At 41.8% G+C, this 26,334-nt stretch overlaps 1 protein-coding gene across 3 annotated transcripts in view; it reads right to left on the bottom strand.

The window, feature by feature from the left end:
• Window positions 1–3,208: 3,208 nt before the first annotated feature.
• The window catches only part of ZNF704 (zinc finger protein 704), a 299,359-nt gene continuing 276,233 nt past the window's right edge, over window positions 3,209–26,334 (bottom strand). For all 3 annotated transcript variants that reach the window (XM_050802230.1, XM_050802229.1, XM_050802228.1), the window contains exons 8-9: window positions 17,769–17,866; window positions 3,209–16,201 (exon numbers count right to left, since the gene is read on the bottom strand). In XM_050802230.1, coding sequence (XP_050658187.1) covers window positions 16,090–16,201; window positions 17,769–17,866 — 210 coding nt within the window. In that variant the 3' untranslated portion in view covers window positions 3,209–16,089. The remainder of the gene's footprint in view (window positions 16,202–17,768; window positions 17,867–26,334) is intronic.

Here is a 26,334-nt window from a genome sequence, read left to right as displayed (position 1 = left end):
TTCAATGGCCTAGATAATAGATAACCTTATCTTTCAGAAAACAAGTAAACAATGGAACTTTATGAAAACAAACTGACATCAAACAATACTAAAATGTCAAATGATATTCATGGTCATGAATCTCCTCTGTGAACCAAGGGAGTTAAATTAGATGATCTTTCAAATCCCTCCTGGGTGTAATAACCCATGACTGTATTTATTAGCAAGAAAAATGGGTTTTGTATCCTGTACTAGAAATGGTAAAATTATTTCTTCCACCAATCATTTCCTTCCTAACCTCACACCGTTTTTTTTTGTTTTTTTTTTTTTGAGGCAATGTCTTGCTCTGTTGTCCATTCTGAAGTGCAGTGGCACAAACAGCTCACTGCAGCCTCAATCTTCCTGGCTCAAGTGATCCTCCCATCTCAGCCTCCTGAGTAGCTGGGACTACAGACACGTGCTCTCATGCCCGGCTAATATTTTTATCTTTTGTAGAGATGGGGTCTCCCCATGTTGCCCAGGCTGGTCTCAAACTCTTGGGCTCAAGTGATCTGCCCACCTCCACCCACACTTTATTATTAGGTTGGTGCAAACATAATTATTAGAGAAACTTCCATGTGGGCCCGAACAGTACACTCTCACCCCAGCCCCGTTGGTTGGAGCAGGGGAAGATGGCTCTCCCTTGTTAGGCCAATCAAATTCTCTCGAGTTTGGAATTGGTGCTCCAAAATTCTAGTCCCCTCTTGACTGCATGCGTTGGGAGGTCATGTAGGCCTCTGCTGGCCATTTTCCACCACGTGCTGGAAGAGCAGAAAAGGCAGCTATGTAGGGTGAGGAGGGAAGAGACCCTAGAGAAGAGAGGAGTCTTGATCCTGCTGCCCCTGGAGACTGGATGACAGGATGGGACTGGAAGGGCAGTGTGGCTGCCTATTTCCCAAATCCTTTCTCACTCCTGATTCCAGGCCTCTATGTGGCCTGACAACATCATCTGACCAGGGGTCCCACAGAAGACACCATGTGTCCTTTCAGTAAATCCCCACTTGTGTTTGCTTGGTCGAGTTTGAGTGGGATTATTACTTGCAGCCAAGCACATAAAATGCATGGGTGCAGCTGGTTTCCAGCACCTCTGGCTGTAGCCACAAGGTGAACAGTGAGCAATTTTCCTTTAGCTGAGCTAGCTGAGCCATTCTGCAACATCTGACATGAATTGTTTTTCTGGGATGATCTGGGCATTACAGTGAAATCAGCTAAAGGAAGGAATGTATCAAAAACTAGGAATTGCTGTGCAGATGATATTAAAAGAGATTGTGAGCGACCTGCTAGCCAGCTGGCTGACTGAAGGCTTTGGCCTGGGGTCTGAGGCTAGTTTGCAGGTTTAATTTGGAGGTGAGCACACTTGATTGTTTTCAGGTTACCCAGGCTTACTGTGCTTTGGAGAATTGATTCACAACCAACAAACTTGTGAGAAACTCATGGATCAGCCCACAGGCCAGCGTCCTAATGCGCAGGGAGATGCCTGTGTTGTTCAGAGCATTAGGTCTCAACCGTGCGCAGGGGGCGCCCCTGGTAACACAGGGAACTTCCCTGTGCCAGGCACTTGGCCAGTCCCTGTGCAACACTCTCCAGCCTTGTGCTGTGCTCTGTCCCTCTTGCTCTTGATACATAGATGCCTTGGCTGGAGCTGGCTGGAGCTTGTCAGGCATACTTGCATATAATTAAATAAAAAGATATAAATGGAATCAAGTCCCAGAAGAAACAGTTAAAGAAGTCAAACGTGGCTGCTTCTGGGAGCATAATGAAGGGGTGAAAAGGGACAGCAGCAGGGACCTGCTTTCACTGTAAGCTTTTTACTACCCTGATTTTTTTGTAACTGTGTGCATATATTACACAGATACAAACAAATAAACGATGACTATCATACCCAGATCCTTCCCCTAAAATAGTGTCTATTATGCCTTAATGCCAGCCTGGATTCTCTCTCCTGTGTTACTGACACAGATCCTAATAGTCTCATTCCATTTACTCTGCTTGCTTGTAAGAGCACAGGCCTATGTTGTAATTTATTTCCTTTAGAAGCATTCATTTTTGTTCGCTTATTTATTGAATTGCTATGTGCAAGGCATTTCTACATGAAACAGTAACCATGTGATTGCACACTTTGTCCTGTATTGGCTAATTATTATGTAATCAATATAGTCATTTGGAGTTGGCCATTTTGAGAATGTACATATTCTAAAGAAACTTTAAAAATGTGGCTTTCCAAATAAATGTCTATGCCAGTCTTTAAAATGTTTCCTTATTTCCTCTGCTTTGTTCCAGCACTGGCAGGTTGAAGGCAGAAAGCACATCTGAAGCCGGAAGAAATGCTGTCTGAACAATTTGTTCATCCATTCATTAAAAAATGTATCGATCATCTATTATATGCCTGGTAGAGTATGACACAAAGTGGGTAGAACACACAGGACATGATCTTCACCCTTAGGAAATGTAAGTTCTTGCAGGGTATTTTTTGAGGGGAAGGTAGCTTGCATTTTTACACTAAAAAAAATCATTACCTCCTCAGCTGTTTGCTGCAGCATCCCTTTGTATAGGATTTAGTAAAAACTTGTTTTGCAAATGTATGCTATCCACACAACTTTGCAGGACAACATCGAAGGCCCAGATTCTCAGTATCTTTTTCTGCTGCCCTGCCCCTGAGGGTTCTGCCGTGTCCCGGTCACTGAGACCCGGAGAGCCTCTGGGACCCTGGGAGCAGAGGGCTGGGGAGGGGCGCACTTGCAGTCTGAGCACAGTATGTGGAGGCTGCTATGCCCATCCCTCCTCCACGGCAAATGTGGGCACTGAAAGTCAGCTTTGCAGAAACCCACTTTCAGGAGCCCGAGGCCTGAAGATGACAATTCCAGGCTGGCTTAGCTTCAAAATAGGTATTATTTTCCCTCTGTTTGCCACGTTGTCTACTTGTTTGGGACAAAAGTCAGCAGCACAAGGTCAGCAGCTAACATATCTGGACAATCATTGCTAAGGCTTGCTAAGGGAATGGGTTGAAATTGTCATTAGCAGGGCTGAACATGAGGACACATGCCTTCCACATGTTTCTAAAAATGGCCTTGATCATGAAGACATCTCCTTGGTTTTGAACTATTTTTACAACTCTAGGTAAAACCCCAAGCCCCAGCGAGCCTTTCTTGGTATACATTAGTTATCCTTAATTAAATAAATGGTTTCCAGATAGAAGCAGATACACAAAAACTTTTATTAAGTGGAAGTTAGACTTACTTCATGGTAATTAACCAGTTACAAGTGCATTTAAATTCATGTGTGTAGACACTGTAGAAGTCAAAATGGTCTTTTGAAAGTCCAGTGTTCTGGCTCTGTGCCAGTGCAACCCCAGGTAGAACCATCCACAAAGTAAGTACAGGTCAACGATGATATCAGACTAGATTGGCAACACCATATTCATTGTTACAAGCATTACAGAACAGAAAAGTCCAAGGACCAGAAGACGATTACTAAAGTGATTCTTACTATAAGCCTTTTCTTCTACTTAAATGCTTCCAGAGGACCAGTGTAGCAAATCCTCAACTCTGGGGGGACAGAGCCACTTCTGCATTTTACACTTAAATGGGCCACAGAAACTGTAAACATTTGGTGGTCTCTTGATGCCCATTTCAAGTAGATGCCAGCTGTCCCCTTGGGAAAGTGCAGTTTAACTGGTGTGAACATTGAACATTGTACATCTTCGATCTGAAAATTTCCTTCTGTTTCAATTAGCACCAGTTTATTTAAAAATATTTTTCCTGGTGTTAAATATTTAGGAAACATTTTTTTTAAAACAAACACACAAAGTCCAAAACAATGGAAAGCAACAGAAATTCAAAAAATTGTTTTAGAGAATAGCATTTAGAAAAACAAATGATTTAAACATTCAACAAATCTATGTACAATGTGCCAGAAGCTGGCAAGGAGCATGGCTGAGGAACAGTCAGGTAAAAGGTTTATCAACCTGAACCTCCACAGGCTGTATTTACAGTCAGATAGGTATTCAGAAATGTGTATCAGAACATCTGGATTTGGCTAAAAATCATATAAAAAGACACATTGCCCCTCCCCCAATAACTTCTAATTAGGTAGCAAACAATCCAGTATAACCTTAAGTACAGGTTTAGAAATGTGTGTGTGTGTTTTCCCCCCGTCCCCGTATTTTACAAACAGTTGAGAAACTTTCTCAATGGACACTGAAGAGAACCAGAATGGCAGAGAGATGGAGTTATTTCCACATTGTCAGATGAAGGAAAAGATATTTTTTCATGCTGAGGAATGTAGTAAAGCACTGATTAAAGAGAGAAGGCAAATTATTAGGGGAAAAGGTTTCATGAAAATATGAAATCAACAAAAGGGCTGAAGAAATTTGTGTATATTCTATGTAGACTTTCCAAAATATAAGTAATTTTGAAAAAAGATACGATTTGCCTTGCTGGACAATATTTTCATATTTTGTTCTTTGAAACTATAACCGAAACCCCTTGAAGAATATTTTTTTTCTGGGATTGAGAATTAAACCCAACAGATAAAACCTATGCCATTTTTATCCAATGAAATATTTGTTCACTTCATGCAGTTTCATTTGCTTGTTAATCCAGTGTTACTAGAACTTTTAAACAACTGGGCACATTTTCTAACAGCCAACATTTCCCATTGATGCTTAAGGAGTAAAAAATAAACCATCTCCCATTTATTCATCTTAATGATGGAATTTTTTAGAGCCTGATGTTTCAGAGTAAAGTTTCAATCTTTAAAAACATCAAGTAGGAGAATATAGATGGACTTCCCATATCCCCATAAGGATATGTATCCAAGTTTATTTTGAATAATTTGCAATTGTGGTAGGTAGCTATGCAAAAATTTACTTGGATTCGATACAAAATACATGCTACTCTTTGAAAATGCATAGTTTATAATTTTATACATTCATTCACTAATATTAAAGACTTTTGTTAAGCAAGTACTTACCTCTGAATGGTGGTAAGATTGTATTTCAAAAGATCTCTAAACATTGGACAGCCACCTAGCTTTTGAGTTAGCACTCAATGACATGTGAATGCCAGTCATTTTCACACGAGTGTCACGCAGGAAGGACTGCTGTTTTCTCTTCATTCCTTCTCCTTTACTTGTTTAGCAGGCACTAAAAAGCAATGCTTTCTACTGATTGCATTTCTACTAAATACCCCGTTTTAAATATTTAATAATTTCATTTTAATATTTTAGATTTAGTGTAGAAAATTCAGAAGATGGCTTAATTTTTAAAAGTTTCCTTAAACATTGTCATGGACTAAGGGCAACAGAGGTTTTGTGATTACTGTTGTTCTCTCTCCAGTCTTCTCATTTGATAAAATGACCGTAGGTCACTCGCAGTTGCATCTGATGATAGTCATGAACCCTTTGGGACCTAGCGATTTTTTCTTATCCTGAGTTCTTCTTCTAAGTATATAGGATTTTGATACACAAAACACTTTGGAAACTATTCTAGTGTCTGGTTATTCCAGAGAGCCTATGTTTAAATGGCTGATCACTGTCCAACCATTAATTACAAAAATAGGAATTTTAGGGTGTGTTGTAGGAAAATATTGATTCAGGGAATTTTTTTTTTTTTTTTAAACATGTATGATCCATATTCCTGGGTTAATTTACACCCAGGACATTTTCAGTTATCGAAGTCATGGGACTAGTATGTTTTGGAGATTTTTTAGTTCTTCCCTAAAAAGCTAAGTCTTTTCTAAAGCTTTCTACCAATGACCAAGGAGGTTCCCCGAACAGTCGGCCGACAGTGAAAGGAGGGGCTTTGCTATCATCACAGGTGTTGGTCACATCACAGCCATTGATTTCCAATAAGAAGAGTATGGAAAAAAGGTTTAAAAAGTAAAACAAGGGTTGTAATCTGCAAAGTTATGCATTGCCCCTCAACCTTTTTTGGGAGAGTATGGGTAGCTTATCATTAAACTCCACTGTAGATCCCTGAGGGGTATATTCACACTCTGGCAGCCGCTCTTCCTCTTTCCTCTCAGTCACAGCCATCTGTGCCCAAAACATAGGAAGGGGGCTCCAGTGGAGTGAGGGGCAAGTGCTTAACAACATGAGTGGACTGGAGTCCTCTTCTCTTTCCATAAATATGAAATTATAACAATTATACCCTGCAGGAGCCACTTCCTTTTCACATACTAAAGGCCAATTCTGCTTTCATGCTCTGTAATTGTGGGCAGAAGTCAGAGCCTGGAGTAATTAAACATGGAGCCCTCTTGCTCTGCCCTCACTGTCCCCTCCTAAAGTGGAACCCAGCTCACATTCCTGGTTCTGATCACTCTATTAGCCTCGCATGTGGAAAGGACCAGTAGGGTTGCTGACTTGCACAGCAGGCTTTGAGGCACGGTGAAAGGATTAGCTATCTGCCTTGTCATTCTTTACAGTGAGTCTGAACAAATCTTTTGTGATGAGCGTGGCTGGCTGTCTGCTAAGCCGCTCTCCTCATGATCACCTAAAACCGTTCAGACAGATGGAATATTTCCCCCGAAGGAAGGGGCTAGCCACATTGACTGAGCCTTACATCCCAGTCACAGTAATATTTATCCCCTTGCACCTTAATTTAAGAGAGAGAAAGCAGTACCACAGAAACAAGAATGTCCCATCAGGAGCTTTAGAATTGAAAAAACGTTAACAACAGCCTGGCCTCCAGCTCAGGGAAATGAGGGCAAAGGGATGGGTAATCTTTCAATAGCAAATTCACTGGGGCTTGCCAAGATGGGGGAAAGCAAGACTGGTAGCTGGAATGGGGACTGTTCTCTTTTAAGGCTCAGTTTCTTCTCTAGAGTGCTGGTTTTCCTTTTAAGTTAAGGATTGTAGAGAGAATTCAGAAGAAATAGATGAGCACCTTTGTTTTTTTCTGTTTGTTTAAAGTAAATTTCCTTCTTTAATGGTAGTCTCACTCCATCCCCCAGGTGCAGCGGTGCAATCTCGGCTCACTGCAACCTCTGCCTCCCGGGTTCAAGGGATTCCCCTGCCTCAGCCTCCCAAGTAGCTGGAATTACAGGTGTGCACCACCATGCCCAACTAATTTTTGTATTTTTAGTAAAGACAGGGTTTCACTCTTCTTCTGTTTTCACTCTTTCTTTCTTCCTCTGTTGGCCAGGCTGGTCTCGAACTCTGACCTCAAGTGATCCATCCGCCTTGGCCTCCCAAAGTGCTGGGATTACAGGCGTGAACCACTGCATCTGGCCAACTCTGGTTAATTTTCTGAATTAAAAATTTAGGGAAATGGCCCTAGCAAGATAATGTAATAGTTAGACTTGAGAATTAATTTTCAGTATTTTCATGATATAAATAAATCAAGGGGATCTTCTCTTTGGAAGTTGGTAGTTAATAACTATGTGGATGGTGCCTAACATGAAAGAACATTTTTAAAAAACAAGGACTACAGTTTAATCACCATCTCCACCTTCTTCCAAAATCTACAGTTACCTGCTTTTGGAACCATAGCTTTCTCTTTCTTTCTTTCTTCATGGGTCTTTCTACATCCTGTTATTGTCATGGCAATGGTGCTACCAATGATTCTTTTCCATCAGAAGAGGAAAGCACTAAACTGCTTCCTTCTCCAACACTGTATTACTTTAGAAACATAATAATAAGTATCATTCATCAAGAACCCTGTTCATGATGTAGGAGTCTGGCCAAAATGTTTTTTTTGAGACTCCTTCTAGCTCCATGACTCAACTGCCTGTGAATGACTTTACTCCAAACTCAAGATGTTACACCTGGTAAATTAATGGGAGAAAGGTAAGATGAAATCCATTCATATTTTGGACTGCTTTTTAATCATTCACAATGAAAGAAATCTCAGGCATTGCCAATGTCATTTAAATTGCATTCATATTTAAACATGACTTAACCATATTACCAGGCGTTTCCAACTCTGAGTTTACAGTATGTTTTGATTTGATCATTACAGATTATAAATTTGAGCTGGTTTTAAAATTTCTGGCATTGACTTAAGTTTATATACATAGCAAATGTTGTATGCTAGCAGCAAAATAAATTTTCCCCAAGGAGTCAAAACTTTTACTCAGAACATACATTTAGCTAATAAGCTCCTATAATTAACTACCAAATTGGCTGAAATTTAGGGATTAGAGATCCGCTATAGTAAAGGGATTCATCTGGGGATAAATCAGTTTGCACTTGGCAACATGACTAACGGGTGGGCTCTTTATGTCTATGCTGAAAGGCCTGGACTGAAAAGATGGTTTGAGAACATAGTGGGTCCCTGGGTCTTCTTACGTCCCTAATCAGTCTGGAAGACTAAGGTCTGAGCCAGGCCTTTAATGAGCCCTTTCCCTCTTCCTTGCAAGCAGTACTGAGGCTGACTTAGGTTCAAGACTACTCTGGGTTGGCCTTGGAGGTGGGTATGTTGATTTTAAATATTCCTATTCTATACTGGGTTCTTACAGAGATCAAATGGAATAGTGTATGTGAACGAGACGGATTTTATTACATACGTGAAAAGGTCAGTGATTATCCCAGTACCATCAGGACTCCGATGTAAGATACAGTTTATAATAACTTAGTCCATCTAAATGAAGGAAGCAACTTCTCACTTTTTCCATGACACATTTATTCCCATTTTGCTTTTGTCCTCAAAGATGCTAGAGTTTTGTATGTGGAAAAATCTCCTTTTGAGGTTAGTGGACACTCCGAAATAACCTAAATGCCTACCAGTTCTGAAGCAAGGCTTCTGCTGTATCATAGGTGAAGCAGGGGTAATTTGACACGGGAACGAAGACTCATGAGGCAGGATGGAGAGGGAAGGAGTGTGGGGAGGCTGGCAAAGGGCTTTGGCACAAGGAGGCAATGTGTGCTCGCTTCAAGCTTCAGAGGCTCCTGGCCACCTTCTCGGAAGGCACGAGGCTGCTCTTTGCCAGTCCCTCATCACAGTGGCCACGGTAGAAAACAGTAAGAAAATTAGGATAACAGTGATTCAATGCTTTGTGGGGCCTGGCCTGGGCAGGCCAAAAGGAGGCAGAGTGAGAGAGCTGGATAACTCAGCGTATCTCTATTCAAGTCTGCCATGAGAATGATATCCAGGGAGAAACGATCTCTTTCCCCTCTTTTATTTTAGTTGCCCAGATAGTGCCGACATGCGAGTTTGTGGGGCTGATGGATGAACCTGACAACTGTGGAATGTGAAATCCACTTTTCCTAACAGTTGAAACTGGGGGCCGCAGGCTGCACCTGCCTGTCTACAGCTTCTCTTTGGTCTGCATAGTGTTGGCCAAGAGTTTGAGTTAGTTGTCAACACTTACGTGTCAGGTAATATCCTATTTCCAAGTCAGAAGATCTAGCAGCCCTGGGCCTGATTTCTGCATGGTTCTGATTGTCTAGAGCTGAGTGTGGGTGCCCCTTCAAAGAGGGCATGTGTTCTCCAGTTCAACCTGGTCTTCACCATTCTTGTGTTCCTCTTTGCCTGATCCACATCAATCATTTACAGAACTTGCCTGGTCCTTCTGAGGCACTGACATTTGCAACCTCTCCTATATAGAATTAGGAATCTTTTGGAAATGAGACTCATTTGGTTCAAAACCGCACAGCAATAAAAACTTCTTGGGGACTTTAACGCTAATAATGGAGACATTCCAAGGAGTGAAAACAGAGATTTGCAGGACTCCTCATCTTAAAGACCAGGAGCCAAGGCTGTACATGGCTTTCCCTAACTCTGTTCATTTCTAGTCCTCAAGTGTGCAGATTCTAAAGCCTATTTGAAACCAAGGTCTGAGTGACCTTCTGACCACCTCATAAGAGCTGCCCAACGGGTGTATGGCTGTTCTATCTCAGCTTTGCTTTTGATGTTATCTGCATACTTGGCTAATTAGGCTAGCTTCTGGATTACTACAATCTTAGAAAGAAAAGATGCTTTCTTGTTTTAACAGTGAGTGGGCTTGAAAAAACTGTACAGCATTATGAAATGGTTTTGGCAAAGCTCTAAGTTATTTGTGCAGTTTTAATAAACTCTTCACAACTCCCTTCTGTTTCCTGGTTCTTGGGAACGCAGTCACTTTCTGATCACAACCTCGTGTGCCTGCTAGTTCTTCACAGTGAAAAATCAAGCACTTGTTCTTTTTTTTTTTAAATTTTCTTTTTTCTTTTTTCCCTCCACTATATTTTGGAAGCACTTGTTCTTATGTGGAAATTACAGTTATATAGTTAGTGCTGAGGACAAAATTATTTTAAACACTACTGATCACCTAAGAATTCTATCTTTGGGCCTATCTACTATGATTTTAGGAATTTCCACCAAATGATACTTGCTGGTTAAATGCAAGTATCTGTGGTTCTGGTAGGTCAAGTGGTAAACTTGTCTTTGTGACACAGAATTTATCATTTTACACTAAAAAATTTATAAGAATATTTCTCCCATGGCCTATAAGCATATCTATTAACATTTTTTAGATTTAAAATATATAAAATGACTCTTCAGGCATCTTTTTCCATACTTTGAAAACACACCGTTAATGATAAAAGGAGTAGCTGTTGCTATCTTGATTCTCTTATAATACCCATTCCATCTGATCTGTATTTCTACCCTTGTTGCAGAGGGTTAATTAAAAAGATATGCATCAAAACATTTGCTTAAAAGAGACATAGCCCTTTGTTTGGTGAGCCGGAATTACTTATAATATTAACACTTCCTGTCTGGTAAAATACTATATTTTAAAAAATAAGCTACAATGTATAAAACCAAGGTCATTTCTCGCAAAATGTCTGTGTTCTTTGTGATTACAAAACACTGCATCTTGTAAAATATTTCCAGTTAACTTGAGAAGTAGAGTATTGATGCTTATTACCAAAGTGTCATGTCTCTTAGAACTGTAGAAGCCTAACCAGTATATTTCTTGTTTTATTTGGAAAATTAAGTTATAATTGTTTTTGTATTTAAAGATTACATTTTGCCACAACATATTACCATTGTGATTCTCAGACCCACAACAAAAGTTATAAAACATGAGATTGTCTTCAAAAAAAGGAACTATTTACAAAACAGGACCAGAAGTAAAATTCCCATTTTGGTTCCTGGTCCTCTGACAGATATACCTTTTAAAGCATGTATATCATTGGATATGGGCTTTTTCAAAGTCAATCATAATAAGCAAACCAGTTGGTCTTAAATACATTTTATAGTTTCTTGCTCTATTGGTGTGCATTACTCAGTGATACAACTGGTACCTAAAAAAAGTGCTAATCTCATTTTATTTACTGACTTCAGGTTTGGCTAGTTACAATGCAAAAAAGACACAAGAAACAGTTCTGATATGGAGGAATCCTCACAGGTACGAGGAACAGGGACAGTCCATGCCACTGGTAGGGCTACTTTCTTAGAGAAATGAAATTTCCAATTGACCCGTGTGCCCGGGGCATTCTCCAAAATGATTCACATTCTCATTCATATTCATGAATCCTGCTCTGTTTCCACTCATTTGTATGCACAAATTCTTCCCCGAGTTCACACAGGTCAGTGCTACAGAAGATGTGGTCGATAGCAATTCTACAGGGTCATGAGAAAAATCAGCACCTTGTCCACAAGAGTCCATGGAAGTTTGTTTGCTAACATGCTATTAAAGCAAAATGTACATCGTTTACGGCTTGCTTTCACCTACAGAATTCTGCTGATAGCGAATAAACAGTCATCCATTGGGTAATGATAAAAAGAACCAGAAAGGCTTTGTATTCACAATTACATTCAGAAAAAGCCTTACATGAGTCTAGGAATATCCCCCACCCGGCCCCCACCCCCCAGGCATTGCGCCTGTGGTCCAAATATTAGCCTTAGGCTACGGGTCAGCTACGAACCGTTTTCCCAGGGCACTCCCCCACGCCTCACAAATGTCAGTACTGCCCAGTTCACGTAAATTTGTCTTGAAATGATACCATGTTCATTTGAAAAAAAAATTGTTCTGAGTAGAAAAGACTTTAGTGACAACAAAATTCTTCCTAGTTTTAGGAGTCTCCAGACCTATGTTTGCATGCCCTTTATTTTTCCCTGAGGAAATGAATATTATTTACAGTATTTTGCTACTATTCTCAAGGTATTCTCTCTTATATGTACAACTCTGGCCACTTTTCTCTGAACCTTTGCAAGTGAATGCTGCACTTTGGAGTCTGATGAAGGGGGAACACGGATTCAGCAGTGCCAGCTAATTCAGAACCCAGGGCTGCTTTCAAAAGTGTGGCTTAGTGTGACACCAGAAACAGCAGACTTAAAACTCCAGTGATCTTGAGATTTAATGGAGGACATTTCAGTTTTAAAAATCTTTTGCAACATATAGACATGTGGCTATCTCTTTGAAAAGTTTTTAGAAAGGTCAAGAATTGTGTCATTCTCTATTGAAAATTTTCATCTGCAATATGGTTATGTTCAGGCGGGAATTGTCTAACGAAAGGGCACCTTGTTGGTGCCTGGAGCTGCCGCTGGGCACTTTGCAGCTAAGCGCACACATTCTTGGTCAGAAACCCACGGCTTTTTTCCTGACACTGGCTTTTGCCAACCAAGGGAGAAAACTTTTCAGCTAGTGTGGTGGAGAGAAGTCCGTATCTGCTAGAGATGGCCCGCTCGGGCTGGGCACAGCAGCTCTGCACCCTTGGCCAGAGGTACTTCCCTTCAGGTCATTCTCTCCTTGCCTCAGGCAGCTGCTCCCAGAGGAGACAATGGCAGCTCCCTGGGAGGTGCTCAGGGATGGTGACCACTAGCTGATCAGCACCAAGAAGATGAGCAAGAGCCAGGTGTCCACAGACCTATTTTACCTCCCCCCCGACCCCCTTGCTACCTGTGTGTTTTCTCCAGGTTGTCACACTGCCTCCCACCAGTGCAGCACACATCTTCCGGGAAGGCCCAAGGCTTAACACCACTGCCTGCTGGCCACTCTGTTTCGTCACTATCTGGAGAATGTCCTGTCAGTCACTATGAAATGACTTCTTTGGAGAGAGATGAGAAAACTTTTCTGAAGGTTGGGGTGTCAAAGGAGAAAAAAAATCAAAAGGCTCCATCATGCCTAACTTAGAAATATTTCGGGACCAGAATCCATTGTTTTGCATGTCTTTTGCACAGACAGGCCTCCTCTGAGCTCCCTGCGGTGGCCAGGGCTCCAGTTCCGCCGCCAGCCTGCTGTGGGAGCAGTCTGCCCAGCCCTCCCCCTCCTCCCAGCCAAACGAACACATACAGAGAACTTGGTTCCACAGCGATGGCATCCAATGAATGTCTGGCTAATTTGGCACTTCATTTAGTTCCAAAATATAACAAAATAAAGCTACATTAAAAAAAAAAAAACAACCTAACTTGCATGATCAGCGGTGTATACTGGAATTCATAGCTTTCAGGGTGGCCTGTAAGGAGTATAATCCCTTTTCTTCAAGACCAGCCACCTGTGGTCTACTAGTTATTCCATGCATTGGTCCAGGGAATATGTGTCTGTGTCTAGGAAGGTACTGTGAGGGTCTGTCTGCACCTGAAGCCAGAAAAGAAACTACACAGATCCCTGGGCTATCAGGCAGAAAGGAGCCCCAACTTGGGCAGGAGGCACAGAACTATGTGAAAAACACTTTAGAAAGGAGAAAAGATCCCAGGGAAGCTACATTCAGCTTTATAGTTCTGCTTACACCTGTGCACTGGCTGCACACTAGGTAAGGACTGAGCTTGGCTCAGCTAAGCTGGAGCTCAGCACTACTCATGGGATATATATCTGGGGGTGAAAGCCACAGGGCTTTGCTCCAGGACTGCTCCATAGCAAAGATCTCTCCCTCCTTGTGTTTCAAAGTTCTGGGATGGGGGATGGATTTTATACTTCATTACTTGAATCTTTTTCTATTAGTAACAGTCCCACGATCAAGGGCCAGAGAGCTTTGCTGAAGAGAAAAACCTGTGGTCCAGGAGTATACCCTATCATTTAAATACATGGTGAACTTGCTTAAACAGGTGACCAGCTCTGGCCTCCCAAGGCCATTGGGCAATATGGCCATGGCTCAGGGCTTCCTGGACCAGCCAGAGCATCATCTCACATCAGTGGTGCTGCATGGGGGGTGACAGGACACCAGGAGGAGAAAGGACATGCTAGAGTAGAAGAAACAAACACATTTCTGCATTTTAAAAAATGTCATTTCCTGGCTGACCTTGTAAGTCTAAAACATACAGTATTGCTGGTGCTGTGACTAGTACTGATTGGTAATCAAGATGCAAAATTAGATGAAGCTCTTTTACTCTTCTCCTAAAATAAATGTTTTTAAAGAAACAAATAAATGAAGAAAAAACCAGGATCTCTTCCAAGGAAAAATTTTAAAAAATTTATATGAAAGTTTAAGAAATAAAAGTCCCATAATATGTGAATGCACAGATCGTGGATGTTGCGCTGTAGAACCTCCTTATACTTTCTTTTGCTTGTATATAAAAAGAATATGTCATTACTAGATGACTTCTCTCTATGCTTAAAAAAGTGTATGTACAATCTCTAGACATATATTAAACTTTCCTCTGTGCAATTTCATTTAACATTCCTATGGCTGATCCCATGTCCCCTGTCCCTATACAGTGCCTCCTATAAGGTGCTCTTCCTACTTTGCATAGGTATAGGAGAAATAACTCTTTAGCAGGGCAATTGAGAGTAGGGTAGATAGAGAATGAGCTTATTTATAGGGCTTGACGACTCCCCTCTCCCCACCACTATCCTCCAAACAAGCAAACAAGCAAGTTACAAAGTCCAATAAATGGAACACAGTGCAAGCCCTGGCCCTACTAAATTAAGAAATTCCTATACCTACATGCATTTTCCTTTTGATGTTCTGTATGTTCCCTTTTGAGCGAATTCTTAAATGAATAGCTCCAATATTTTTATAAGAAAAAATTAAGGTTTGACAACCTTCCATTTACTCACATGTTTATATTGTTCATTAACTCAGCTCCCAGACATGCTAAAGCATAAAACCTATAAAAGTGCACTCAGAATGGAAGTGGTTTGTCGACCTAACATGACTTTCTGAAAAGGTGGGGCCATGTGGGCTGTGCTCTGCTATCTAAAGCAAACCTGCTGGGACAGTTTGAAGTTCTCTACCTCTTCTGAAATCAGTCAGTGGTGGAGCTTGGAGAGAAGGAAAATGACCCATTAACCTGGCTACAATCTTGACAGACAAGCAGTAACAAATAGCTCTGAGTTGCCATTTGTGTCACATCCCTGAAAGAAGCATCGAGGCTTACCCAGATGGCTACAGGTGCCAGTTCTTGACTGAGTTGTGGCAGGTAGAGAGTAAAATTAGCTGTGCTGCCTCAGGGGAAGAGCTTCTTATGGATCCAAGGAAGACTCCTAGATGTTTCCCAACAGTGACAGCTGGACTTCCTGAACTCAGCGTGGGGCTGAAGTCTGCTGGTGATTTCCGTGGACAATCGCTTCTCGAGTTTATGCCATCTGGGGGCCCTACAAGCTAACAGCTCTACCATGGTTCAGTTTGGGGTCATTCTTAAAAACAAAACAAACAAAAAGACATAGAAAAGATGTCCAGAGTGCTGCGCTTTCTTGCAACACATCCTGACATATACTGCTCCAATAAGTCAAATGGAAAATAGGGAAAAGATTATTCACAACAAAAGTAGGTATTGTTCTTTGTACAAATGCTACTGAATAACCTGTAGCTTGTTTTTTAAGTGTCAAAAAAATCTTGGAAATGGCATAATTCAGAAAGCTTATCAAAATATGCCTCCTTTCTAAGTAAAATGGGCTTTGTTGGTTCAATTGCTACAGAAGTCTACAGTTTTAAATCTAGACATACAGCAAAAAAGTTGACTTTTCTTTTGAAGGAAAAAAGCTAGTTATAGCTGTTCCAGGCTGGGTTCTCAGTAAGAGCAACTTTCTTTTGTCATAGGTGGTAACTTAAACAATTTTTCTGTGTTTTTGCTGTTATTCCTCCAAGGTTCCTGAAAGGGCTTTTCCCAGCTTCAACTGTGTTTTATTCAGTAGGAAAAGCTCTTTCCAACACCAGGAGTGGGAAGCCAGGGCAGGAGCGGCTCAGGCCCCTCTGCCTGGGGGTCTCTCAGTCGAGGAACCTCTGGCAGGCCTTCTTCCAGCGGCAGGCGGTACACCACATGTCTCGGTTCTCCATCCCGTACACCTTCCGACATTTTTTGCCCTCTCCCCTGGGCTTCCTGTAAGACAGACGAGGAAGGTTAGTTTAGTGGGAGGAATTCCATGGGCATTCTATGGACAGCTCAAAATCCCTTGAAAGAGTGAGGGGGAAAAAAAAAGGCTGGCCATGGTGGCTCATGCCTGTAATCCCAGCACTTTGTGAGGCGGAGGTGGGCAGATCACCAGAGGTCAGCAGTTTGAGACCAGCCTGCTCAACATGGTGAAACTGTCTCTACTAAAAACACACAAAAATTAGCCAGGCATGATGGCAGGCACCTGCAATCCCAGCTACTCAGGAGGCTGAGGCAGGAGAATCACTTGAACCCGGGAGGCGGAGGTTGCAGTGAGTCGAGATGGCGCCACTGCACTCCAGCCTGGGAGACAGGGCAACTTCTCTCTAAGTTCAGACTCTAATATGTGCTGGTTGTTTTCACAGCCACTCAACTGTTAAAATTTGCTACCATATCCCTTAGGCTTCTATTTGTCTACTTGTGGACATGTCCATTTGGGCATCTTCATAAAACTGAATTAAATAAGTAAACACAAGAAATGCCAGTAGAGAGCAACATTGCTCTTTCAAGTTTTAAAATAGGTACTTTCAAATGCTCCCTCCATTCTCAATTTCTAGTACAGCAGTCCCTGCTAAGGGTGGGGAATATGTTCCAAGACCCCCAGTGGATGCCTGAAACTGCAGATAGTACAAACCCTATATATATACTATGCATGAATTTCTTTTTCTTTCTTTACAGTTTCATGGATTGAAGATTAATTCTTACTGTCGATTTTTGCAACCTCAAAACCTCAAGAAAAAACAATTTTTTTCTTTGTTAAGTTGAAAACTTTCACCTTTTCACTTAAAGGAAGCACTTTACGGCTTGTCTTTGGCATATCTGAATTAAAGCCTCACCACTCTTGCACTTTGGGTCCATCATTAAATAAAAGAAGGGTTACTTGAACATAAGCACAGTTTGTAACAGTCAATCTAATGGGCGAGTAGTGTAGACAGTGTTAGTGGATACAGTAAACAAGGGATAACATTCATCCCAGGCAGGATGGAGCTGGATGGCACGAAATTTCATTACACGACTCAGAATGGTTTGCAATTTCAAACTTAGGAATCATTTATTTCTGGAATTCTCCATTAAGCATTTTTGGACCACAATTGACTTCGGGTAACTGAAACCACAGAAAGTAAAACTGTGGATAAAAGGGGACTACTGTATTTTGGTTAAGGAACTTCTGGGGAGATTGTTCTTGATCTGCATTAAAAATTGTATCTTATAGTTCATTTAATATAGAGATTAATACAACATGGCTCTAAATAGACCCAATAATCACCATTACCTATTCTGTAAAAACAAAACAAAACAACAAAAACCCAAAACCTTACTGTAAATTATTACCCCCTAAAACAACAAATCTTCATTAATAGGTAATGGATGGGAAAAACCACAGGAAAAAAAGAAAGGGAGTTTTGTCAATTGTGGAGAAATTTTATAGAAGATCATCTCTCAGGGTTCTCTCTGCTGTTCTGTTTTACAGTTAATTCCCTTGTGGTGAAGTATGTGGAGTTTTAAGCTGTCGTACCTTAGGCTGACTGTGCCTCTGGGAGGGGAGGACAGGACCGTGTGCGCATGCTGTCTCTGCTCTCCTGTGCCCACCGGATGATGATGTGTGGGTGACACCTGGTGAATACATGGAAAACAAAGTTGATGGGGCAGGTTCTCCACCCATGCAGTTAGTTAGCTTTTGCTATGTGGACACTGGTCCTTGACCATTAGAAGCAGAGATGAGGCCGGGCACGGTGGCTCACACCTGTAATCCCAGAACTTTGGGAGGTCAAGGTGGGTGGAGCACTTGTGGTCAGGAGTTCAATCAGCCTGGCCAACATGGTGAAACACTGTCTCTACCAAAAAGTACAAAAATTACCCAAGCTTGGGAGTGTGTGCCTGTAGTCCCAGCTACTTGGGGGGCTGAGGCAGAATTGTTTGAATCCCAGGGCGGAGACTGCAGTGAGCTGAGATGGCGCCACTGCACTCTAGCCTGGGTGACAGAGTGAGATCCTGTCTCGCAAAAAAAAAAAAAAAAAGAAAAAAAGCAGCACAGATGCTTTCCTCACAGAGACGACACATTAAAATGGAGGAGGGCTGCTTATGGCAGAATTAAAATGCATTCCCAAACAGAGAAGACCCACCAATAGCCAATATCTCAAACATTTTTTACTTCGTATCTATGCATTTCAAGTGGCTCATAATACCATATTTTCACTTGAATAATATTTTAAACCTTAAAGTACATTCCTGTCTATTTCTTTTAATCCTCATGAACCCTGTCAAGTAGGGCAAGGCTCACGATTCCCTTTTTAGAAGATGAAACATACCTAGAGAGGTTAAAAGATTTATGATTATGTAGCTAGTAAGCGACAATGACACAATGCAGGTCTAGGCCTTCTGTTGGCTCTAGTGGATCAATCACAGCCACTAAATACATGGATTCTTGTATAAAACACCCCCTCAGCAGACTCTGAGGTCCAAACAGGAAGGAATAAAGGCAAGAGGCAGAGAGCCTGAGCAAATCAAGAACATATGCCATCCACCGAACACTTACTGAGCGCTCACTATGTGCCAGGTACACCAACAGCAGCTTTAATCTTCACAACGACCCCACATAGTATTACTATTGTTCCCATTTTATAGATTAGGAAACCAAGGCAGATGGAGGTTAAGTAACTTGCCAAAGGTCACGGCATGTGTCATGGTAGAGCCAGGGCTGTGCTGCAGCTCTCCCTGGCACCAGGACGTGTATTTAACTCTGTTGCTCTTCTGTCCCTCATATCATAGAGAAGGACCCCTGCTGTCCTCAGTCCCTTCCAGATTACTCAATTCAGCCCTTTGCATCACCTGCTCTCGTAACACTAAATAATGTCCCCAGCTTCTGGAATTCTTAAAAGCTGCAACAAATTAATTTTTTTTGACAAAGGAAAAAGAATGTTTCAACTAATTAATCAGTATTGCCATATATGGGAGGGCAGACATTTAATAAATTTAAAAACCTAGGAGCCAACATGGTCATAGGAATAGCATTGTCAATTAAAAGTCATGGGAGCGTTCCCTAGACATTCTTAGAGAATTGCTGTTCTCCAGTACAGGTATTAGTACTTTCTCTTCTCTTTCGACATAAAGGAATGCACGGGATACAGTTTGGATGTGTGCCCCTGCCCGAATTTCATGGTGAAATGGAATCCCCAATGCTGGAGGTGGGGCCTGGTGGGAGGTGTGTGGATCGTGGGGATGGATCCCTCATGAATGGCTTGGACCATTCTCTTGGTGATATGTGACCTCTCACTCTTGAGTTTACATAAGACCGTGGTGGTTTTATGCCCATTCCTGCTTCATACATGACGTGCCTGCTCCTGCTTCACCTTCCACCATGAGTAAATGCTCCCTGAGGCCTCCCCAGAAGCAGATGCCACTGTGCTTCCTGTACAGCCTGCAGAGCCAATTACACCTCTTTTCTTTATAACTTACCCTGTCTCCGGTATTTCTTTACAGTAATGCAAGAATGGCCTAATAAAGATCATCAGTGTTATTTTCCCAGACATTAATTTTAATGCTATGGTTTGAATGTTTGTCCCCTCCAAAACTCTTGTTGAAACTCACTTGTCATTATAATAGTATTAAGAGGTGGGGCCCTTAAGAGGTGATTAGGCTCTGAGGGCTCCACTCCCATGGGTGGGATTAGTGTTCTACAAGGGCCAGTCTGGCCCCCTTACCCTCTCACCTTCTGCCATGTGATGATGCAGCATAAAGGCCCTCACAGAGGCTGGCATGTTGATGTTGGACTCCCCCGCCTCCAGGTTGTTAGTCAGTAAATTTCTGTTCATTACAAATTACCCAGTCTAAAATATTCTGTTATAGCAGCACAAAACTTAGACATTTAAAAAATTACACAGGGAGGGCCAGGAGTGGTGGCTTACACCTGCAATCCTAGCACTTTGGGAGGCCAAGGTGGGCAGATCACTTGAGTCCAGGTGTTTGAACCCAGTCTGGGCAACATGGTGAAACCCCATCTCTACTAAAAATACACAAATTAGCCAGATTGGTGATGTGCACCTATAGTCCCAGCTACTCAGGAGGCTGAGGTGGGAGGATCACCCGAGTGTGGAGAGTTCAAGGCAGCAGTGAGTCGAGATTGTGCCACTGCACTCTAGCCTGGGCAACAGAGTGAGACGCGTCTCAAAAAAAAAAAAAAAAAATTATACAGGTAAGTAAAAAAATCTAACATTTGGAGCCATTGTTGCCATGAGTTTGTATTATTCTATACCACTGGTCTTCCTGCTAAAGTTGGGTGGAGCAAGGGCCAGCAGAGGTAACATTCAGAGTTTTTAAAAATAAAAGCTTTGGAGTTCAGTGCATTCATTTCATGTGTATAGATACGCAGCTTCCTCCAAGAGCAGAATCCTCCTCGCCCCATCTCATAATGGCTTTGGTTTTGTACACGATGAATAACAGCAAACTAGAGGGAGTGAACACCTGAGACATCTATAGTCACTGTAGGTGATCTATGATATGCTTATATGAACTGTTTTAAATTATCAGGAAAATAAACATAAAAATCTAACAACTCTTGTAGAACTAATAGAATCCCAAGAACACTGTGCTTCATTTTAGTCAGAGAACTGGAAAAGTTTGGTTGACATGACAGTAACACTACTTCCATCAGCCAGGGATAATGTGGAAGTTTCTAGATCGTGCAAAGTTGCCATAGCCCTTTTGCATGAAGTGATATGAGATTTTTGGATACTCTTCATTCAACAGATATTTATTAAGTACTTGCTATGTACCAAGCATTGTTACAGATTCTGCGGATATAGCTGTGAACAAAACAAATTCTCTGCCCTCATGGAGCTTACATTCTAGTGAGAAGACAGACAATGAATACAAAATCACACAAGACCATTTTAGTGATAAGTAGCTGACAGAAATAAAATAGGGTAATAGGCTAAAGTGTAATAGAGGAAGAGGACATTTATTTATTTTGAGTGGTAAGAGAAGGCCTCCCGAGGAGGTTACCTTTCACCTACAAGGCATTGCAGAAAAGGGGGTGGGCACTTTGTGGGAGGTGGAGGTGGGCACTTTGTGGGAGGTAGAGGGTGGGAGGAGAGGAGAGGGAAGTATCAAGCTATGCCTCTGACCTGCAATAAGGGATGTGAATGTTATTCTAAGCGCAATAAGTAAGCCATTGGAGAGTTTTTAAAAGCAAGACATCTGATTAATGCTTTAAAAAGATCATTGGCTCTTTGGGGAATGGACAGTAGATAGCCTGGAAAGGAGCCCTGGAAAGGAGCCCTGGAGTTAAGAGGCTTTTGCAGTATTCCAGGCAAACACATACTGGTGGTTTAGACTAGGGATGGTGGCAGTGGTGGGGAGGGGCTGGATTCCTGTTGTTTAGAGGCACAGCCTAGGACTTGTGGGTTGGGATGGGCACAAGGAAAACTGCATCTTTAGATCTATCAAGGATGAACTGAGGAGTCAAGAATGAATCCCAGGCTCTGGCCCAAGTGGCTGGAGGGACAGTGGTGCCACTTTCTGAGATGAGAAAATTGCAGAAGCAGCAGGGTGGGGGAGGCATGAGGAACAGGCTTTTGAAAATTCCAGGAACAGAGTTTGAGGGATATGGATTGTCTTCGGCTGTTTTGTGCTGCTATAACAGAATACCTGAGACTGGATGATTTATAATGAGCAGAAATTTATTTCTTACAGTTCTGGAGGCTGGAAAGTCCAAGGTTGAAGGGCCTGCATGTGACAACAGCCTTCTTGCTGTATCATCCCAGGGCAAAGGGTGGAAGGGTAACAGTGCACTTAAGAAAGAGCTGAACTTGTTTTTATAACAAACCCACTCTCCTGATAATGACACTAATCCATTCATGAGAGTAGAGTCTGCTAGACCCCATCACCTCTTAAGGGCTCCACCTCTCAACACTGTTGCACTGGGGATTAAATTTCCAACACATGAACTTTGGGGGACACTTTCAAAGCACAACATGGACCTCCTGCAGGAATGACCCCTCACCAAAGTCTTTCTTCCTGCTAATGGCTCTCTTAACTCTGGAGTTCAGCACATGTGTTTCTACAGGGCACAACACAGCAAAAGACAGAGGACCCACTTCAAACTTCCGTATGTGGCTTAGTTCAGTGGGAGGCTCAATATGACATGTGAGTTTTTCTTGAGACTTTTAATGGCAAGACAGTTATGTTTCAGCTTCCTATTTTAGTTGAGGATGAGGGTGGAGAAACCAAGCGAGTAACTGGGGCAGTCAACTACCATTTATTCAGTGCTTGCGAATGTGAAAGACAGGCAAGCAGGTTACCTATTATCTCTTCTAATTCTCACAGCAAACTTGCAAAATAAGCAATCTATATCTATATCTTACAGATAGAGAAATTCAGGCTTTGAGCAGGGAAGTGGCCTGTAGAGCATCCCAGAGGTAAAAGTAGCAGCAGAAGTAATTTGCTGAGAGCCTGCTATATAAGCTAAGTGTCTTCCATATGTTATCTATTTTAATCTTCACAACAACCCTATCATAGCCATCATTTCCATTTTATAGATGAGGAAATGGAGAAGTTAACTGCACTGCCCAGACCACACAGTTAGTAAATGGACTCAGGATTTGAACACCGTTGTCTGACTTGAACACAGCTGGCTTTGGAACTCACTTCTGAATGATGTCAAAGCCCTGCTTTTTGCACTCTTCATCCTACCACATCCCTGGTGGAAATAATGTGTGTCCTGAAATAAAGCCCCATAAAGCAAATACTCTCTCTCTTAGTGGTCTCTGCATTGCAATTTGTTTATTTCTTAACCATTTCTAAGTTCTATTTTGTGGCATGTGTTATAAAGCGTATAATGTACTTGGACAGTATAATATGATAATATTTCTAATTAAATAAAATTGTTGGGCTATATGTCCATAGTTTGTCTGTTGGTTAGGTGTGACCTCAGAAGAATCTAAAGAATTCTAAATTATTGTCTGTAAAAATTGGGGTTAATCTCTCCCATGTGTTGAGTATATCTGTGTTACAGGAATCAATCCTAAATAGGGAGGAGCCGCTTTCTCTGACCCATTAAACAGGGCTGAGACATAGTAAAGGCAGCAATGATGGTAAGAGATCTGTAGTGTCAGCTACATGCCAGGCACTGTGTGAACAACACAACTCTACAAGGTAGTACTAGAGTAGAGGATATTACTTTAGAAGGGTCACATGGTGTTCACAAATGCCAGAGCAAGGATTTGCAAGTAAGCCTCACACTAGAGATGCTGTGGCCTTCTATAAATATGCAGGAGAAATTTCTTTTCTTGGAATTTTTTCTCTCTTAAGAGGGGAAAAAAAGGGCTCTGGCTTGGTTTTAACCTCATATAATTCTGAACCTTCCCTCAAGGCATTAAAAAAGAAACCTCAAACAAGCTAAGCATTTGACAATTAAGCACTGCTATTTCAGCTTTGGAGACCCTCCCCAACAGCCTGAAGCCTCCTAGAACTGCTCTTGGATAGCAAGTTGACTAGCTCATACTTGCTTTCTTAGGGGCAGTTATAGATCGAATGTTTGTGTCCCTCAAATTCATATGATGAAGCTCTAGTCCCCAGTGTGGCTGTACTTGGACATTGGGCCTTTAAGGAGGTCATAAGGGTGGGGCCCTGATCCAACAGGATTAGTGTCCTTTAAGAAGGGATAGCTAAGGCTGGTGCACTCCTTCTCCATGCTTGCTCTCCCTGGCTTGCCAGTGCCCTGGCATGTGCTTGTGTGCGCTCTCTCTCTCGGCTCTGCATGCACAGTGAGAAGGCAGCCATCTACAAGCAGGAAGGGGTCTTCACCAGAACTGAATTGGCTGACACCTTGATTTGGACTTCTAGCCTCTAGAACTGTGAGAAAATAAATTTCTGTTGTTTAAGCTGCCAAGTCTATGGTATTTTATGGCAACCTTGAGCTGATTAATAAAGGGGCCAAGGGCTCTTAAGTTTTCTGTCATGAAAAGAGAAAGAAATGGAGATAATTAGGAGAGAAGGCAGGTCATTAGGGAAAAACATGTCAAAGAAAGTTGTAATTAAGGATGTTCTCTTTCCTACCCCTCTCCCTACAGCCTTAGGCTACAAAAGACTGAACTTCCAGTTACATTTGTTAAATATGCAGTTCAGCCTTCTCGGCTACACACCTCCGGGAAGAGGTCTTACCCAGGGAACTTATTAAAGTCCAATGTTCAGGAAATCTAGCATAGGCAAATGAATAAATAAAATCCTACAACCCTTGGGATTTTTCAGAAAGGGATTTTTTCCCACTTTCTAGGAAGTGTACGAAAGTATCCCTCCTCAATACCAAGTCTCAAAGATATGGGAGAAAAGTAAACTCTAAACAGGGTTGACAACCTCAGGGTATTTATTTTAGAATACAAGGATAAAGGTAATTTTTTGAAAAGCATTTTATAACATGAATATTTCTCTGTTCTTCAGTTTGGACACAATTGAAGCCATCATTAATACAAATTCATTATAACTTACAACTTTTAGAGCTTTGGTCTGAAAACCCTATTACACCAATTTAGAGGGTAAGAATTCACATGTTTTTAAATTCTACCTGGCTTGCCTGGCACTCCTGGAGCATTCAGGGACAGTTGCTGGCACGCTGCCCGTGGGTGTGCAACAGTCCTGCATCTGTGTGGGTGGGCCGTCATAAGAGCTAGCCCACCAGGAGGAGGAGGAGGACAGCAGCACCTGCTTGTTTTTTTTAAAGCATGGCCAGAGAGTTTAGCAACATAAAGAACATTCTTAGTTGTAGCCTTCTTGTCCTTCTAGGGTAAAATAAAAACCTTTGAAAATTCCACCCCACCCTTATTTTATCTTTAAACAGGAATGGCAAGCTTGACTGCTAAAATCAGTCTAAAGTCTTTGCTGAAACAGGTTACACAATCAGCAAAATTGGGAATTCTCTGGTGAAAGAATAAATTAGAAGCTCTCAGCTGGGCGCGGTGGCTCAATCCTGTAATCCCAGCACTTTGGGAGGTTGAGGTGGGCAGATTGCTTGAGCTCAGGAGTTCAAGACCAGCCTGGGCAACATGGGAAACCCCCATATCTACTAAAAATACAAAAATTAGCCAGGTGTGATGGTGTCCATGTGTAGTCCCAGCTACTCAGGAGGCTGAAGTGGGGAAGAGGAGCTGAGCCCAGGGGGGTTGAGGCTGCAGTGAGCCATGATGGCACCACTGTACTCTAGCCTGGGTCATGGACTGAGACCCTGTTTCAAGGAAACAAACAAACAAAAAGGCTCACATAGGATTTTAGTGGAATACCGACTTAATCCAGCTATAGTATGTCTTATATATCGTATATATATATTTTCTGTCAAAGTTTTTGTCTAGAATGTCCCAGGTAACCAACACAGAGTGAAATGAGGGATTCTGTAAAAATTCAAGGGCACTGAGATGAGGGTAGAAATACACAGTGTCCGTAGCAGAGTTTTAACATCCCATTGTTGAAAAACAAATGGTACAAGGTATGCTGGCTTGTATCCTAGTGTGTAAGATACATAAGAACCATGGAGGACATGGAGCTAGTAAAGAGCCCCTCAGAGTGATTTCCCTATACTTCAGAAGATAATTTAATTAGAAAAGCAAAGGGGAAAACATTCCAGTTTGTTTGGCCACAGAGGTAGCCTGAAAGAGGTCTGAACTGGGCTGTTCCATCTACATGCTATAGCACCAGATGAGCAACATGGTGTATGCTTCCCATACACCACTGAAAATTCTTCCCAAGTCAAAGGCAGGAATTAATAGGATGCAGAATAGATGGTCTCAATAATTCTGTAACTGTGGCTGCCATTTTAGGTTAATACAGAGAGGCTGTCTCAAAAGTGATATCAAGAGTCACTCTGGGTCTTTTTATGTCTACCAAAAAAAAGTCCCCAAACAGACAGATTGTTAACCTCTGACACCTACATCAGTGGATCAGTGTTCTTGCCAGAAGCAAAACTAATACCAACACGGCTAAGCTGCCCTCTTCTAATGTCTACTAACAAGGTCACTCTTGCAGAGCTACCAGAAGTTACCACTATTCAATGAAAATACAACTTTAAAAATGACTCCAGACCCATGGTATTGTTT

The sequence above is a fragment of the Macaca thibetana genome, chromosome 8 (genome assembly GCF_024542745.1).
Source record: "Macaca thibetana thibetana isolate TM-01 chromosome 8, ASM2454274v1, whole genome shotgun sequence".
In the NCBI taxonomy this organism is placed as follows: Eukaryota; Metazoa; Chordata; class Mammalia; order Primates; family Cercopithecidae; genus Macaca; species Macaca thibetana.
The sequence above is the reverse complement of the archived record's forward strand: the minus strand, read 5'-3'. Positions and strand labels throughout refer to the sequence as shown.